Source organism: Podarcis raffonei, chromosome 8, assembly GCF_027172205.1.
Source record: "Podarcis raffonei isolate rPodRaf1 chromosome 8, rPodRaf1.pri, whole genome shotgun sequence".
Taxonomy (NCBI): Eukaryota; Metazoa; Chordata; class Lepidosauria; order Squamata; family Lacertidae; genus Podarcis; species Podarcis raffonei.
In genome coordinates, this window is record NC_070609.1 from 67,309,003 (window position 1) to 67,328,066 (window position 19,064).

At 45.0% G+C, this 19,064-nt stretch overlaps 1 protein-coding gene across 13 annotated transcripts in view; it reads right to left on the reverse strand.

Moving 5' to 3' along the window:
- Window positions 1-19,064, reverse strand: part of VPS13D (vacuolar protein sorting 13 homolog D) — a 118,223-nt gene that overhangs the window by 76,440 nt on the left and 22,719 nt on the right. For 8 of the 13 annotated variants that reach the window (XM_053400552.1, XM_053400551.1, XM_053400553.1 and 5 more), the window contains 13 exons: window positions 18,420-18,492; window positions 18,135-18,305; window positions 17,089-17,240; window positions 15,671-15,803; window positions 12,642-14,873; window positions 10,699-10,847; window positions 8,401-9,444; window positions 6,550-6,640; window positions 5,526-5,652; window positions 3,332-3,512; window positions 2,189-2,371; window positions 656-878; window positions 76-286 (listed from right to left, as the gene is read on the reverse strand). In XM_053400552.1, coding sequence (XP_053256527.1) covers window positions 76-286; window positions 656-878; window positions 2,189-2,371; window positions 3,332-3,512; window positions 5,526-5,652; window positions 6,550-6,640; window positions 8,401-9,444; window positions 10,699-10,847; window positions 12,642-14,873; window positions 15,671-15,803; window positions 17,089-17,240; window positions 18,135-18,305; window positions 18,420-18,492 — 4,970 coding nt within the window. The remainder of the gene's footprint in view (window positions 1-75; window positions 287-655; window positions 879-2,188; window positions 2,372-3,331; window positions 3,513-5,525; window positions 5,653-6,549; window positions 6,641-8,400; window positions 9,445-10,698; window positions 10,848-12,641; window positions 14,874-15,670; window positions 15,804-17,088; window positions 17,241-18,134; window positions 18,306-18,419; window positions 18,493-19,064) is intronic. The other 5 variants (XM_053400561.1, XM_053400557.1, XM_053400556.1 and 2 more) reach the window with 3 other exon arrangements.

Sequence of the window (19,064 nt, forward strand, 5' to 3'; positions counted from 1 at the left end):
CTTCCAAACGCAAGTGAACTTAACTCAGGAGGGGAGGCACCCCAGTGAATGTGGAATCACAGTCACATAACTCACTTGTCCAAGTTTCTTTCTACTTGCAGCTTCAGCCTGAAGGGTTCAGTCAAGAGGCTCCCCCTTGTCTGCCTGACAACGAAGGATGGGAAGACCAGGTCAGCACTCGCATCTTCCGTAGCTTTAGAATATTCTCTTGAGTACCTTTCAGCAGCAAAAATATCCATGTCCTGCAGGTCAACCACAATGCAGTCCAGCAGGCACATTTGTTCCTCTGCAAGAGATCAACCCAGAATATTTTACTTTCCCATGCCCAGCTCTGCAAATGGTGCTCTTTGCTACAGAGCATCGTTCTACATCAGAAGGACTGGTTCTAAGCCATCTCCAAGTGGAGGATGCTTACCATTTGGAGTTAACCCTCTTCGGTTACACACTTAAGCACCATGGTGGGAGGGTTTGCTATCAAAAATACAGCGCCACAAAAACACCTTTCAAAATCTACATTGAGCAGGGTACATACCCAGACCACCCTGACTGTTGGATAACTTGCCACATCAGTGGTAGCCAATCTGAATAGAACCAACACAAAATGAACAGGAGAAGAAGGTCAATGAGTCTGTTGGTCCAGCTCTCTCCAACTTACCAGGACTGTCTGGGACTGGCAAAGTGGTCATCTTTGGTGGCTTAGCCAAAGCACTTGCTCCTGGGTCACTTTTTAGCCGACTCAGATTTGGTCCAGAAGAGGACAGTTTCATGAACAACCCTTCAGAGGAACATGATGCCATCTTGGACTCATCAGTGCTTGCTGTCTTCTTCATGCTGTGTTTTGGGGTTCCCAGTGGTAAAGAAAACTGAACCGAATCCTGCTAAAAATGGGGGGCGGTCCAAAGTTAGGGAAATTCACTGTTCGAAGCCACAAGTTGTTGGGTTTTTTTAAAAAAAATACATCCACAAAGGGAAATGTCCTTGTTGTTTATTTCTCTAGCTACTAATTGGGCCTGAACAGCTAACCTGGTGCTCTCCAGATGTTTTGGACCAGTGATAGCTGATGTCCATTAGAGAGAACTGGACTGACAGTCTCATTGATCCTCTCCCTCTAGGGTGGACAGCTAACAGTAGGTGAAGGCAGAGTCAATGACGGGCCAAGTTACCTAAGTCTACTTTTCTACCTATCCTCCTCCCTGCCGAGTTCCACAAGGGCAAAAGTGAGAGCAAGGAGGAAGAAGCTGGCAGGCATTGAACTGGATGCTAAGTAAGAAGGGCTGGCAAGTGGGAGCAAGCTGAGGTTGGTGGGGCAGTGCCCCATTTGTCATAAAGAACCAGCCTCCACTGTTTGGGGCTACAACTCCTTACATCCCCAGCCAGCACAGCTGTACTAGCAAGTTCTGGTGGGAGTTTTAGTCAGGAAGGAACCTGGCCAGCAAAAGCTGAGCTATGTCATGACAAACGAAATATTCCATATACAAGGAGCAATTCTCACTCCCGTGATGCAGGCCCTTACTGGAAGTGCATTTTCTTCCTGAAAAGCAGCTGCAGCTGAAAACACCCTCAGCCCACTCCACAAACACTTCCTATCTGTTGTCACCCTATGACACCCGTCTCTGCGGTATGTTGCCCAGAAGCAAGGATGGCTGCACAACTCCTCCTGACTCTAGGCAAAATGGGTGATGGGGGACACAGATGGAGATGTGTTATGTATGTGAACATTGAATTACACCAGAAGCTGGCACCCACTTTCCACTGACACCTGCAAATAAGGTGAGGCACTTCGGAAGAGCACTTTGAAAAGGCACAGCAAAAGAACACCGCAAGCTAAAATCTCAAACCAACCCTTATGGAATTCTGCAACTAATTACTGCAGCAGTAATTGTGTCAATTATTACAGCAGCAGTGGTAGTAGTTTTAGAAATATAGACACCGTGTTTTAAATGAAATGTGCATAGTAGCTGAATTCCACATGGGTTCTCAGCACAAACACCCAGCACCCTCTCTGCAAGGAAGGATGCTTGGAGATACCTCACACAGAATACGATCCTTGTAGACACCGCCTTGCAAAATTGAGTCCTCGGGGGGAAAGGAAAAAGGGACAGAAATATTTCAAAACAAATGCATTTTTACTGTCTCCTGAGCTTGACTGCAATGTACAGAACGGTGAAGGCAAGTACATTAGTCTTACCTTATCTTTTAGCGAAAAGGTACCAGGGGTCCCTGCAAAGAGGAACCGGTTCTTGACTTTCAGTTTCCCAAGATTGGCTACAATAAGGTGGTTGGATCTGGAGCTTTCAGGAATGAGGAGGACAGGAGCGCCAGCTTCGATGTCCAGAAGAACTCTGGTGGCTCGCTGGGCCTGATCTCGTACCTTAGGGAAGAGAGAGGTTGTCTCAAAAGATGCCCTGTTAATGTCATGGGTATGCTATGCAGAAGAATGATTTTACAAAAAATCAAGCGATGATTTTTCGCTACTACCACAATGCTGAAAACCTGCTACTGGTTTCAGTTAATCTCACCAAAAATTCTCATGGCCAAAAAGCCAGACCTTCCATGTCTGCCTGAATTCTACACCTTGGGGTATATCACTATTAAAATACTAAAAAAAGTTACACAAAATTCAGTTTGACACGAAATTCAAGTTTCTAAACACAGGAAGCTGCCTTAGATCAGCTCAGACCATTGGTCCATTTACTCTGCATTGCTTATGCCAGTGGTTCCCAATTAGCTAAGTACCACAGATCCCCTGTTTTTCAAAAGCCAAGCCATAGACCCCTTACTTCTGAAATACTCTGGCCCCATCTGAGCTGAAGCGGAATCTCTCCAAAGCACTCAAAACTGGGGTGCTTTGGGGATTTGGATTTTTAATTTTTTTTAAAAAAATGGATACTATGTGTTTGCAAATACACACACACACTCCCCCCCCCAAGCAAAATGCAATGGCAGAAAGAGCTTGTTGTTTATAGGTCTAGCTCTCAAATCAGTGTGTTTGTTTGGGGAACAGATGACAAAGTAATGCATCAGCTCGCTATGTATTGTTGTAGATCGTCCCGATTTCTAGTTCTGCTTGCTTGGAAAATGTTGTGGACGCTCAAACTCAATCTTCTGAAATTCCACAAGTTACTTTCGTAGGGGCACCATTATGATGTATGCCATTATGATGAAAGAACTGTGGCTTCTAATCCTTGGCTGCCCAGGGCAGGAAAAACAGAAGGGCTATCGCAAAGAGGCCTCTCAAATTGCAGAGAAGCCTCCGGTAACCCTCGGAGGATCCTCGTGTTTCAGAAGGAAGGCATCTCCTGCAAGCTGAAAGGAAGGCTATAAAGCATACCGTCTGTCCCTGGATTGCTGCTCTCTGCCGCCCCAAGACATCCTGCAGCTGAGTGAAATGCTGAATGAAAGACACCACTTCTGCTTGAAAGCGCTGAGTGTGGACATACTGCACCGATGCCATTTGTAGGCTGACGCGCATATCACAGCCTCTCTGCAGCAAGGGATCGGGCCGGCCGTACCTGGTGGGAAACGAGACATTCAGTGTGCTCCACTCAAAAGTGCTCAGGTGTCACCTGGCTACACCAGATGACATCTTCGTAGCCAGCTGCCATTATGTTTTATTGGCTGAATACTTTTCTCTTCTTCCTCATTATGAGCGGGAGTCAAACAGACCAACGTATCTTGGCTCACCGTGAAATTTGTTCTCTGCCCCTCTCTTCTAGAGCAGGAAACACTGGTGTTACACTGAGCTCAACACCCAGCAGAATTTCAGGGGATGAGTCCCTCCCTGACAGCTGAGAACATGGACATTTGCTCCTACTGTTCTAAACCTCAGGTGCTCAGAAAGCAACGCCAAGTTCCAAAGCTCTCTGAGCAACCCTGAGGCTCAGTACAACAACAGGAAAGTCCTGCCGTACCCCTGTGCTTCTAATCATAGAATTGTGGGGTCGGAAGCAGTGGGATGTAATCCATTGGTACAGTCAAATACAACAGTCCTCATTTCCCTAGAGTGGGCACAGGCAGGGGGACATCCTGTCAGTGTAACTTCCTGTTACACTGATCTGGAGCATCCTCCCCCTGCATGTGACCTGGGAGATGGGCTTGGCTCTGGCTGACTCCATAAAGGAGCCAAGTCATGCTGCCATTTTCTCAGTCTCAGTCTTGATTCTTGCTGCCTTGTTGCTGTTCTCCTGCAGCCATTTTGTTATATTAATGTAATTTTGCTGTCTGCTGGCTCTCAGCCAGCAGCACGAGTTCAGTCTCCCTATGAAATGAACTCACACTTTGTTTGTGCAACTACTAAGAAAAGCCTGCCTTTTAGGGATCGAATTGTGAACTGAAATGTGAGAAAACGTTTTGTTACTTTACTCAGAAATACTCTTGTGTCTTTAAGAGGGATTAAAGGGGACATCAGGAAATAAACTTAACTAAGAGATTCAAGCAAATCTGCAAACTAGCCTCCAGCTATATTGAGGGGAATCTGCTCTGCTACATCACTTACTAGCGTGAGTGAAGGAAGGATAATACTTATCCAATGTAGCCTTTCCTATTATCCTCAACATTCCCAAAGAAACGACCCTGAGGATCATCTAGTCCAACCCCCTGCAATGCAGGAATATGCAGCTGCCCCATATGGGGATCGAACCTGCAACCTAGGTGCTATCAGCATCACACTCTATCCAACTGAGCTATTATAATTCTGAAGGAAGCTTGATCATAAAGCACATTGTAGAAGGCAGGGACTCTCTTTGATGCTATGCTCTTGAAAAGATGTAATTGCCAGCAGCGAGTGCATTTGAGGATGTTTAAACATGAGGTGCCCAAAGCAGCTCGCAACATTTTGGGTTCCAAGTAAAATATAAAAAACTAAACAAAAATGAAACGCACAGACACAACCTGGCAGATGATGTGAACCAAGTAACAGCTAGGGAAACAAGCAAACCTGGCAGGCGCTGAAAATGAAGACGTCAGAGGCAGGCCTGAACATCAAATGTCTTCAGCCTTGAAGGAGTTGAAGGGATTTCCCAGGAGAGGGCATTCCCAAGCCTGGGCAAAGCCACAGGATCAGATATTAGCAGGATATGCACCAGGTCTCTGCAGAGGACCTCAGGGAGCAGGGTGGCAGAAACTTGCAAATGACAAGGCTAATGTTGGCTTCCAGTGCCATCGCTCCTGAGGAATGAGGTTGGAATGAAGTGATGGAGTGCTCACATGGAAGGATGGACCAGAGTACAGGTGAAGAACCGCTCTGAGATCTTTGCCCAGGCTTGGGAATGCTGTCACTCTCAGGGGGAACCTCTATAAACACCACACATAAATCTAATGTATTTTAGTTTGTTTTGGTCTGATCTGAAACAGGTGTGGTAAGCCTTAGGGCTCTACAACTCCCATCATCCCTGCACACTGGCCGTGCTTCATGGGGCAACACCTGGAGGGCCAAAGGCTCCCCACACCTGGTTTGGAAGCATCAGTGGAATCCTACTGATCATGCTGAAGCAGCCTAGCCAAACAGAAATGTCTCCACCACCTACTTGTAGATCTGAAAGATGAGTGCCTCTTCGCCGCTGGTAGTGAAACGTTCCCTGTACAACTCTCCGTGCGAGGTGAGATCACTGAGGGATAGGCTTCCAAGGCTCCCTTGAAGGGCAAGATCTCCTTCTACAAGAACAGAAGATGGTTCAGACACCACGTGACTGAGCATTCACTGCCAGCTAATTTAAAGTCAGTAAAAGGGGCCAGGGAGGCGAGACCAGACGTGGGTTATGAGAAATCGAAGGTGGAAGTTTCAAGGTGCTCTCTCTGGCTGACAGCAATAGTCAAGCTGTAACTCTCAACTCCCTCCTGCTCAGCACCCCACAATAGGGGAAGGGATCAGGATTTTGAGGAAGCCAAAAAAAGGCGGGGGGAAGCCTCTTCCTTGATAAGATATATAATGGAAGAGAAGGAAGAGGGCTGGGTTTTCAAAACTAGTAAAGCCCTGATAGGTGAATCTACCGTACCAAACTAATAATAGCTGACGCTGTCTTTGCTTTCGTAATGCACTTCTTCAATTATGTACCACATAAACAACCAAAGCAAACCGAAGGATTTTCTTGCTAATAGAATGCCCAATGGTCACCAGCAGCTCAGAGCAAAATTTATCAGCCAGCAGGTCATTTTTAGCTGTAGTTTACATGCTGCTTTGAAGTGCCTTCTTAGCAAGTCTCTCACTTTGCCACTTCAGGAAGGCCACACACCTTGGTTTCTGCTTGTGCTTAACAAAATTAACTACGGTTTAACATTACGTGCAAACTGGGACATTTTTGCTCTTTGCCAGATGTCAAAAAGCCATGAATTTGGAGATCTGAGTCTCATCACCAAATTCAGCTGCATGTTCCCTTCCTCCGGTTTTCTGCTTGGCAAATTGGGTATTTAGCAAGTCCAAAAGGGACATTATGTGGCACAAGGGAGTAAGACCGGCAGTGATTCCCAAGTGTGAAAATCATCCCGAAACACAACTCTCGTTTCTATAATGAAATCCCCACCCCATAAGAAGTGTAGGCAACTCACACTCACCAATCATTTCCACATGAGTGGCCAGTTTAGATACATTCGCTTTAGCAAGTTCATTGGTCGTCTTATTGAGAACTAAGGAGAGGGAATGCACCTAATAAAGCAGAAAGGATGAGACTGGAAACATGCTCAGATGTATGACCTTTTCCATCCAAGTGCTACAAGCCTTCCTCCTGAATATTATTCCTCAAGGCACATTTTAAAGGTCATCCTTATGAGACAAGAGATTCAAGACATCCAGAAAGCAACAGGAGCTAGCAATACAGGTAAGAGACACATCCAGTGGAATTTGCCTTACCATATAGCTGGCTACATACTGGCTCTAAGAGTTACTTTGACAGGAAGGCTAAATTCAAATACTACCCTGGCTGTTGATTGTATCAACCACAGTTCAGAATACAAACTATGATTTGGGTGTTTGTTTGGTTTTTTTAAAGTCAGGCAAACCATGGATTACAGTTGTTTCTTTACTTTCAACTTCCGATTGCTTGGCAACCAGAGGAACATAGGAAACTGCCTTATAATGACCATTGGTTCATCTATGACCATTGGTTTACACTGTCTGGCAGCAGCTCTCCAAGAATTCAAACGGGACATTTTCTCACCCCTACCTGGAGATTCTAGAGACTGCTTTATTTTGCATGCATAGCAGATGTTCTGCCACAGAGCTTTGGCGCTTCCCCAAATATCCAGCTCACAGGTCCAGGTTCAGTGGTCTCCAGAAACAGGGGGACAGCTACAACAATGGCTTGTCAGTATTAAAACACTACGCCAAGTCATAAACAAACCATGGTTTACAAAGCCACGTCAAACCAGTTTCTGATTCTGCATTGAGAGCTAATTATAAGCCACAGTTTGCAAAATGACACAGCAAGGGATAAATCTCCTTTAACAATGGTTTGGCACGGTGTCTGAATCAAGCCAACCTTCATGTCTCCAACTCTCCTTCAGAACTTTTGTCATCTAAACAATCAGAAGTATGTTTTGAAATATATGTAATGCCTACTCAAAAAACAAATACAAACTTACATACTGATTTGCCTTATTGGTTTGTAGTCAACACAAGCCGACCTTCATGCTTGACTTGGAAGAGAGGCAAAGTATTCCCACCTGCATACAAGTTTGGAGAACAGAAGAGCCAGCAGAAGTTTCTTCTCTTCTCCAAACTTCTGTGCAAGTGAGGGTCAAACCAGGCATGACATGCAGTTATCCTTGTAATAAACAGCCAACATGAAAAGCACAATGAGATGGAATGAGGAGTGCTTCAACCCTTTGCTTCTGTCACAGTCCTGAATTATGCCCTGTAAAGTCTTCAGTTGCCAAGGGGAGGACAATGCAAATAGCAGGCAGAAAACGTGATGATTCCATTCGGGACCAAAAGAGGAACAAAGAGTGAATGACCCCTCGTGCCACAGTCTGAATCCATCTCCTACCCATCCATGGCACCAGCTGTTTTATCTCTTTTTAAAAATCAGCTATGCAAGAGCAAGCTACATGATGCACTGGCTTAACAGAAGACTCTGCCTCTGTCACAAGATATCTGGCAAGTGCAGAGCTTGGAAGCATTTATTCTGCTGTTTAGAGAAGTGAAGCTCCTGGTTTGAATCCAACAAAGCTCTACTCAAGAGTAGTAGACCTAATGAAATGGAAGTGCCTCTTGGCCATGTCCCTAAATGTCAATAGGTCTACTCTGCGTATGATTAGCATTGGATACAACCCTGTTTCTCTTCTCCAAAGTGGCAACCCAGAAGAGTCTACTGGGAGTCCTACTTGCCAAAGGGACAACCTGGCAAGTAGTCACTGCATGAAGACATAATTTATGAAGACAAACAGGACCCCCTGCCCCTCTCGTACCTTCAGATCCAGTTTGGTATTTAGAGAGTCCTGGCCTTCCGAGGCTGACAATACATTTGCCTCCGATTTAACGGTATGCTGCACATCTTCAGGCTGTGACTTCAAGCTGTGATTCTCAGCAGTGGACCCAATCCCAAAGAAGTCCAGTATCACCACCCAAGTTTGCAGAGTTATCAAAACATCCAAACAGTTAAAGTCAACATCCACAATACGGTTGATTCTGCCATAACTAGAAGAGAACTCCGGGTGCTTCTTGTCCACCAGCAACATGTTGATGTGGACCAAGGAATCGTCAAAGTCACTCTTCCCGCAAGGTGTAGCTGTCCTTTCGGCGGTGGGAGAAGGGGGCGGCGTTAACGGGTAGCCTGAGTCTGCATCTTCTTTGTGCCTTCTCTGGGAGACGCAGGTGGGCCGCTGATACAGCTGGAAGACATTAGGAGCTTCCTCCATATGAGAAGGGAGGGAACGGGGCATGTCTGGATATTCCACATTAGACACGGACGGACAAGACTGGGAAAGGTACTCCTTGTGTGCTAAGCTGGATGGTTTGGGTGCTCCGCGCGACACCATGAGGTTCTTATACAGAGAGTCTGGATTCTTCTCCAGAAGATCCTCCATCAGCAGGGAACGTAAGGCAATCTGAATGGATAAGGTATGAGGGTGGTCCTTGGCAAACTCAACATCAAAATCCTGAAATTTCAAGCTAACCAGGCCCTGTGCCCCAAGCGTAAGGTCACCGCTCAGCTGAACCTGGAGCTCTGAAATGTGAAAGGTGGCTTGTATTTGAGTAAAGGACTGTGCCACTTCCTTGACAGGCACAAATTTGTTTGAAGACGCAGAAAAGCTGGAGTGACTGAAGAGCCCGTTTTCCTTCCTGTCGGTGGGAAAGTCCGTGCTCATGCTGCGGAGCGATACTGATGGGGAGCTGGAGCTGGGATACGGGGAGGATGGAAAGCTGGATGGTGGCTTGGTCAAATCTTCATTGCAAACTAGGTTGTCAAGGGTTTGCAAGACTTGCTCATACACATGTTTTGCCAGCACCACCTTTAAGGAGAAAGGTGTGCATTGTAAAACACTTTGGAAACTGAGTTTCAAGAAGTCTGGTGATACTTTCAACCACATGTATCATGCTTCTTCTGGCATGAGAGTAGGGCTGTTCAGATGAAATTTCCCCCACTTCTTCAGTGAACACAAGGTGGGGCAAAGTTGGTTCACTGGAACTTACCATCCTCTGCTGGATAAAGGGACCCAATTACTGCTGGACTAATGCCTCCAACTTATCTAGACTGAAAACCCCCTAAGAAATCTGCATGTGCTCCTCTTCCGCCTCTCTTCCAGGAAACCTCAGCTTAGTTTCCTGTGTAACCTAGATCAGAAGTCCTTTTGTCTCTTGCCTATTGAGAAAAAAATTCTCTTCTCTTACCTTTAAACTAATTATCTTTCTTTAGCTTTAAACTAATCTTTCCCACCACCTCTATTTTCTTCCACAGCTCCTCTGCTGTTGCCCAATTGTTTCTAGATAGGCAGGAGAGAGAAGGACTTCTGGCCTAGGCTAGACAGGAAACAAAACTGTGGTTTCCTGGCAGTGGAATGTATGCAAACTACTTGAAGAGTTTCCTAACTAGGCAACTTGGAGGCATTAGCCCAGCAGCGATGGGCTCCTGGACCAGGAGAAGAAGAGCCTAACTACGGCTGCCAGTCCAGGCCTGTGCAGCATTAGTGAGAAAGAGCTCTCTACACCTGCAAGATGGTGGAAGTACCGTCAGTGAAGAATTGTGGCCAGCAGGTACATTAGCCTGGAAGCAGTATCATTCTGTAAATGCATAAGGGGAGTTTCTTCTGAACAGCCCTTGTTAAATAATTATTCACACTAAACTCCATACTACAAAATCAGCTAGAGGACAGTATGCTGGCAGGACCATACTTTTATTGCAGGTGCTTGAAACTGCCCCACACAGAGAGAGGCCACTTTGTGAATTACAATAAAATAGACGGAGGAGTTAAAGGTTATCACACAGGGACCACTCTACAGCATTTTAAATGTGTTGGGGGATATTGTTTTGATTTGTTTTAACTATTTATTTTGTGCTTTCATCCTGTATTTTTTATCTTGTGAACCACCCTGAGATCTTTGGATGAAGGGTGGTATATAAATATAATAACAATAACAATAACAATAACAATAATAAATGCTGAATATGTACCACTGAGAATCCTGGAAGAAACAAGCAACCAACAGCAACATACTTATCTCTAGAAGGACCACTACCCAAAATTAGAAACAGAAGTGTACTCTACCCGTAGAGGGTTGACAAATTTCCCCTCGATCCGCATAAGGCTTGAGATTTCAACATCATCATTCATGGTGAAAGCCAACTCTGCATCGCTCTCTACTGGAATCTTCTCCAGTTTGAACTGGATAGTAGCATTATTCAAAATATGAAACGCTGCAATTAAGGAGACGTGTGTTCAATGTTATTAAGGTCTGGATTAACAGTCACATTATGCGTTATGATCTGATAAAGACCAGAGATGGGTCACCCCTAATAATAATAATAATTTTATTATTTATACCCTGCCTACCTGGCTGGGTTTCGCCAGCCACCCTGGGCGGCTCCCAGCAGAATAGTAAAAACACAATAAAAACACTCCAGGCTATAGGTAGCAGCTTCACCAGCCAAGATGGAAACCTTGATTCCAATTCTGTTGTTCGAACTCACATGCTGAAAAGGTGTTGCCTGCTACAACCCGTAACAGCCTGCATTATGCAAATTAGTGATTAGGCGTTCACAAATCCACTCGGTAAGAACCAAAGAAGAGCCCTGCTGGATCAGGCCAAAGGCCCATCTGGTCCAAACACCCTGTTCTCACAGTGGCCAACCAGATGTCTATGGGAATCCAACGAGAGCTCTCTCCCCACCGGGAATTCCCAGCAACAGGTATAGTCATCGCAGATAGCAGTCACTGACAGCCTGATCCGCCATGAAATTGTTTAATTCTCTTTTAAAGCCATCCAAATTTGTGTCTGTCACTACATCTTGTGGGAGCAAATTCCACATGTTAACTACACCTGAACTAGAGTGGTACCTCTGGTTACGAACTTAATTCGTTCCGGAGGTCCGTTCTTAAGTTGAAACCATTCTTATCCTGAGGTGCGCTTTCGCTAATGGTGCCTCCGGCTGTGCGCGCACCTCTGGCGCATGACTTCCGCTCGCATCCCGGGGCAAAGTTTGCAACCGGGAGCAACTACTTTCAGGTTAGCGGAGCTCAGAACCCGAAGCGTGCGTAACCAGAAGCGTTCATAACCAGAGGTACCACTGTATGTGCTGTGAAGAAGTACTTCCTTTTGCATGTCCTGAATTTTCCAATGTTTGGCAGCGCACAATTCTCATTACTGGGGCTTTTGTCCGTGCTGAGGTTTGCAAAAGTTTAAAAAAAGAAGAAGCAGGAGTCTCTCCTCCTGCTACTAACTGTAGCCCAGTACGAACAGAAGACCATGCTCGCCCACAGCCCTGAAAAATTCCAGAGGTTTCTGGGAAGAGATGACAGTCAAAGTCGGTTGCCTTTGACTATCTTCTCTTCCCAGAATCCTCTAGAAATACAAAGCCATGCTAAGCTGTGCGAATCTGTTAATAATCAGTAAACAGTTGAGATCTTTTATGTCTAAAATTACTTCAAAATGGGAAGAAGCTATAGATCGGTGTTTCCCAAACTTGGGGTCTCCAGTTGTTTTTGGACTACAACTCCCAGTGGTCAGAGCTGATGGGATTTGTAGTCCAAAAACAGCTGGAGACCCAAGTTTGGGAAACACTGCTATCGATGAAAGAAAACACCAATTACTACTTAATACAAGGGTGGGGAACCTTTTTTTTTCCAGTCCGAGGGCCACATTCCATGCAACCTTCCAGGGGCCACATGCCAATGGTAAGCAGAGCATCAAATGTAGATTTCACCTTTGTGCAGTAGGCTAGTTTTTTATACACACACCCCTCACTTTACCCTCCATTCTGGCAAGCAAGAAGCACTATCAGGGCACTTTAAAGCTAGGCAAAAACTCCCAAGGAGAGTATGATGCAAGATCAATGAAGAGTCCCAAGTGCCAGACAGAGAGGCCTAGACATCTGCATGTGGTCCCTGGACCCAAAGTTCTCCACCCCTGACTTAGATTCACTGCACGGCTACCAACAAATCCGTAGCTCTGACAAGTGGGAGCAAACGAGCCCAAGCCTTGTTTAACTCACCATGGCCTTTATGTAAGGATTCAAAGAAATCGTGCCGAGTGAACTGAGGATCTTCCTGGCTGCTTCCACTGCTACTAGCAACGCCTGAAGGAGGATGCAGTGCATCTGGCATCTCAGAAGAAGCTTCTTTCTTGGCTGCTAAATGACTGCTGTTTAGAGAATACATTTTAATATCTCTGATTTCAACTTGAAGCCTATCACTTCTCAGGCTGTCCTCTCCAGCCACAAAATTCTGGATCGATATTTGCCCTAAATGCCCCACCAGCAGCTCTGGGCTGCCCGGCTTCCGGGGTATGGATACCACTGGGGATTCAATGTTCACATTCAAAATAAGCTTGATCGTTTCGGTTCTGAAGCGCACCGGAAAGACCTCCTCCCCTTCGCTGTTTTCCAAATTGAAGGGGTCCCTGGACCGAGGCGTCGTATCGAACAGGGACACCATTTCGCTATACTCGGCCGTCTTCGTGGCCAAGACGGTGGTCACTTTCGTGGCTGCACTCTTCAGCATGCTGCGGAAGTTCTCCTCCAGCTCATCCATGGACAAGGTGATCTCTTTCAAGAACTTGGCCGAGTGGTTGTAATGCAGCGAGGCCATCCTGAGCTGGAGCGAGCACTCCTCTTTCGACTTCTCTGAGAAAGTGAAGCTCAAGGCGTCAGGAAGGCTACTGGCATCGTCGAACTGGAGAAATGTAGGCTTGAAGGAGCCCGTGACGTGGGTGAGGTTTTCATACCGCATCATATTCCCAATGCTTACGACATACTGGTTTTTCATGCTGTCCAGAGTCAGGTCCATAAGATGCAAGCAACCCAGAGAGCCATTTATGTCCAGCCGGCTGCCCATGGAGACGTTCACTTTGGTTCCGCCAACGCTCGCCGTTGCAATTTTCCGGCCAAGTTTTTCTCCGTTCACTGTCGTAACCGTCCTAAGGAGAAGGACGTTTAACCAGCGGATGTCTACTGCTACCTCTGTACTCTGGGCGTGGGTGGTCTGGAAGGTTTCCTGCTCGCTGAAATGCCTTTCTGCATCAGTCATGAGTGGCTGAGGGCTAGAATCGTCTTTCTCCTTTGGGAAGGACTTTTGGAGAAAGCCAATCAGCTCAACGATCGTCTCCGGGTTGAGAATGATATCCAGGTTGTTCATCTGGACCGATATCACTTGGAGAGTGCTGTCCAAGTTCATGGAGGGGCACTCTGCACTCACAAACTGGTATTCCAACTTAATTAAGGATTCATCGTCCTGTGGGAAGCTGCCAGGCAAATCACTTGATGCCACAGCGTATTTCTTGGTTGAGTGCACCCTATCAGCTACACGAGTCTCATCGAGCCCACCGACAGGGGACTGGGCTCTGCTGTCCCGGAGGCTTCCTGTTGGAACATCGAAACTGAGGTTCTTGTGAGAAGCCATCAAGAGGTCAAAATCAGAACCGTAGGTTTGCATAGTGTCAACCAGCAGCAAGCCGTGGACTGTGAGGGAAACTTCTGCGTCGTAAGGCCTCTTCACAAAATGCGCATTCGTGCCGAAAACCTTGAGGACCGAGATATACCGGCCGTTGCTTTCAACGGCTAATTGCATACAGTTAACTTGGAACTCTGCTAAAAGCAGTTGCGATTCTACAAGGACTTCCTTAGTGTGTTGTTCTACCACCATCACGCTCTGTGTTAAATTCACCACAGAGCTGTGCAAACTTCCGCGCTGGTCCAGATCTGAAAAAGTCACCTCTTTGCCTATCTGCGAAGAGCCCGCAATGTCCGTATCAGATGTGCTCAGCCTTCCAAAGCAGTTGTTCAGAGCCATTATTTTATCCTCGTTGATGTGTATTTTCAAATCAGGCAGATTCCCAGACAAGACGGCTCCTGGGTACTTGGGATCAGAGGTGTAGATCAACCTGCGTTCCAGCTGCAAGTGGACGTTGAATTTCTCCACCACATGGGTTGGACCGACATCACTGTCCTGGGCATGCTTCCAATTGTCTTTCACTCGGCCAACCATGATCTGCAGATCCATGAATGACAAGCTGTAGGTCTCATACATTTTTTTGCTCATCAAGTGTGCCTGCAGCTGCGCTTCACTGATTTCTACCCCCGTGAACTTGAGAGTTTTGTCCTCGCCAGCCACACTAATTTCAGGAGGCGGGCTGCTTGGAGGGGTTGCAAGAGGCGTTTTATACTCATCGTCGCTCAGGTCACTCAGCTCTGAAGATGGACCACCGGAGCTCCTCTTTTTGTGCTCCTCTAGAAGATTGAGAAGACAGGAGAGAGAAATTTATTCAGGTATTCTCTCTTTCTCAATCTTATGCTCAAAGTCTATCCATGAACAAAGCCTGTCTGCTGCAACTGGACAGTGCCAATCCTGAATGTATTGGATTTGTGACCATTATGCTCATTTGCCTTCAGTAGCAGAGAAGCTCTCCTGCATGAAGTATTAATTGCCTCTTGTCTATTTTTTGGAAATCCTGCAATGTGCTAAGTTTCTTTTACTCTGCTAACTACAGTGGATGCTCGGGTTGCGAACGTGATCCGTGAGGGAGGAATATTCGCAACCCACAGTGTTCGCAACCCGCAGCACCACGTCTGTACACGTGCAGGTCGCGATTTGGTTCTTCTGTGCATGCGCGAGCACCAAAACCCAGAAGTTACTGTACTTCCAGGTTTGGCGTGGTACGCAACCCGAAAATGTGCAACCTGAAGCGTCTGTAAGGTATGACTGTATACGTTGGAATCTCCTCTGGGTCAATATGAGCAGAATTCATGGCATAAATATGTGTAATTAGAAAAGAAAGTGGCGTAGGAACTGAACTCCTTCATGCTTCCAGGATTCTGGTTCCTTGCATTCTAAATCAGAATAGTCACAGTTTTAGCTGTTTTTTCAAAAGGTTTTTTTTTTGTTTTTTTTAAGGACTAGCACTGGCGATACCCCACAGATTCTCTTCCTATTCAAAGCATTTTGAATAAAATAACAATTTTCTGATTTCAAGATTAACAGGCATGCTCCTCCATCATCATCACCCTACTAAAAGTGTAAACAGTACCTTGTGTGTTGGTAAGCAGCATTCTTCCCAAATCGATCACTACTAAAACTGGATCAGCAAATTTAAAGTCATCGGGGAAGATCACCTGAGGAGCAGAAATATCAAGGCACACTGTCCAGCGCTTGCTTTCTTCCTGAAAAGAAAAAAAATATTTTAAAAAGAAGTTTATTTATTATGTATAGGTCCAATAAGATTGCAAGAAAACAGCTAGCCCCAAATACTACTAAGGAACATTATAACATATGGCATTCATATTATGTGCAAGCCTCTGTTCATTTGGTTTTGCTGTTTTCATTTTTGCTTTATTAGCTATTGTCATTTTTATAACTGCAATCATAAAAATAAAGCAGTAGAAATGAACAGCTAATAACTGCAAGAGCACTTTATGAATTTTATTTATTCAAAAAGCTGAATATTATCCAAGTTGCGTATGTAACAGGGTAAAACAATTACCAATAACATATAGTTTAAAATCAGCAAAATTTAAAACCAAGTAAATTTAACTTCCTTCTGGTTGAAACGAAAGGGTTTTAACAGGCATCTAAAACATATAAAATGAAGGTACCTGCCGAACGTTTATTCAGGGAGTTCCAAGGCACACAAAAATTAAAAACAGCACTGACAAATCAGTATAGAGAAACAAAATGAGTGGCTAATGCTTGTGTAACAAAAACATCTTCATAGTATGTCCGAAGACAACCAGAGAGGAAGCATGTCCAATTTTCCTAGTAAGAGACTTGCACAACCAGGTAGCCACCAGTGAGAAGACTCTGGGTTATAGCCAATGCTATTCCTACACAGAGCAGACTTACTGAAATGAATGGACCTGACTAATCTAGGCCCATTAATTTTAGTAGGTAGGACTTAGTTCAATACAACCCATCCTGGGATCCACTAACCATCACCGGCTCTCTGGAGCAAATCAGAGGTATTGACTAAGCGTATAGGAATAAGCAAATCTTCAGCTAACTTGATGCTAGGCTATTTTAAGGGCTTTACCAACATTTTACCCAAAAATAATCCAGTCAGCTAGTGTAACTGATGCAAGATCGGTACAATTTGAGCCAACTCTTGTATGGGAAGCCACCTTATCTACACAGTGACTGGCAGCTGCTCACCAGGAATTCAGGCAGGGAACATTGAGAGCCCTACCTGGCAACCTTTCCTGCATGCAAACCAGGCGCTCTGTCACTGGTTCTGCTATTCATATTCCAGCCAAAATCCAGGCCAACCATAGTTTGCAAAAAATAAATAAAAAATCCATGCAAATTTCCCCCCTTAATATACCACATTTTATACACTCAATTTTTCAAAGTGTGTGCATGTCCATTGGTCCTCTCTCCCTTCTGATCCAGAGACCGACATTACATTAAGCTACTTTCGAGCTGATACACATAGATGCAAAGAGGACAAGTCACCATCCTTTGAAATCCCCTTACAATGAAATCCCCCACAAGCAAGCGGTCGATGGTTTGCCTGATTTCGGCTTTCGTCTGCATTTTGAGCTTGTTGTACTGTCTCCTGGCAGCTGCAGCCACTCTCAACTCCAGCTCAGACTGGCATCCGAATCCTGCACCAAGAGACAGACAGAGGTGGATGCCACAGTTTGCTTACACTTCAATGGTACAGAAAGGAAAAAAGTAACAATCAATGGAGATAAGTTTCATAGGTGGAAAAAAAGGGGGGGGGAGATTTCCAAGTTAAGGCTATTTTCCCTCTTTTATGAGCATAAGGAGTGTATCTCTCTAACTAGGCAAATAGTGTAACTGACAATTTGGGAGTTGTCTCTTCTTAATTCTAAAATAAATGTTCTATGCAGGAAATGTCCGTAATTGAGAAAACTTCCTCTTCCCGCACCCGCCAAGTCATTGTTAGAAGCCAGTCACACATTCCATTTGGACTTTATGAAGATAAAACAATGCTCACAGAGGACTCACAAGCCACCGCAGATGTCATTTATGTGCAAGAAACACCCTATGCTCACAAAGTTATTTCTCTCCCAGATTTAGCTCCAAGAGGGTAAATAGTAATTCACCCCTTGCTGGAACTCTGCAGGTAAGAGCTGAACAGCCATCTGCCGATTGTAATCTAGCTCTTGATTTCTTGCACTGAGATGCTCTTATTATTCTATGCCTCTTACTCTCCCCGGGGGCTCAAAGTCTCCCAGACACTTGATCTGGAAAATCATCCAGGAGTCAAGTCCGCTCAGGAATACTTTATGATGACCACATCAAGGTAACATAAGAAAAATTCTAACTTGATGGCCGTCACAATATTGGGGCATTGAGTTCCAGAGTTTGCATATAAGAAATCTCATTCAATTCTTACTAGCGCACATGCATTGTACGGAATAAATTCTTTATTGCTACTTTGACAGTACTTAAGTATGAAGAAAGAAAAAAAGGAAAAGGAAAAGGAAAATAAAGAAATGTAATTATTCTAGCAAAAAACAAGAAAGGTTAACCTGAGGTATGAACCCTTCCCTTGTAGAAGAAATCGGCTACTTTCTTAATGGCTTGTGGATTGTAAATAATATTTAGAGGTCGGGTACTGACTTCCAGACGTCTCTCAAAATTGCTGCGAACTGGGTTTCTCTCATACAGCATCTCAAACACTGGAACAGCAGGATCAGCAGCTGAATCAAAACAGAACACAAGAGAGATCAGCAATGATGCCACCGACACGCACAGCGCTCAGTTGTATTTTTAGTTGTTAACGATAGATTTGCTACAAAAATGAGAAATGTTACCAGCGCTTTCATTACTCGTGTCTGAAGAGGACGTCTGGAGACCAATGGAAGAGACACAGCCAACTTCTTTTTGCTGATGAGAACAAGAGAGATATTATTATAGTTTATTATTTATTGTGTTTATATACCACCTTTTCCTCCAAGGAGCTCAAGGTGGAGTATATAGCTCTCCCCCCTCCTCATTTAATCCCCACAACAACCCTGTGGGGTAGAATAGCCTGAGAAGCAGTGACTGGCCCAAGTTCACCTAGTGAGAGCTTTATGGCCGAGTGGAAATCTGAACCCTGGTCTCCCAGGTGCAAGTGCAATGCTCACACTGCTACACCAAACTGGATCTCGCCACACTATACCCTGTGTGTTATGTCTTGCTCATCCAGCATCTATTCGAAACAAAAAGTTCTACATTCTGTTGTAATTTCTATCATTTCTTGGGCTTCTTGGTACAACTAATGGCCTTGTGGAATTTTAATAATGGCAGCTGCAATCCTAAGCACATACCCACTTGGAAGCAAGTCCCGTTGAAACCAATGGAGCTTACATTCAAGTAAATCCTTTTCAGAGTGTGTGATCAAATTCACAAATAGAAGACAGAATGAAAATGCTTTTTTAAAAAAAATGAATGCCCCTTTTTTTTGCAATCTTTCA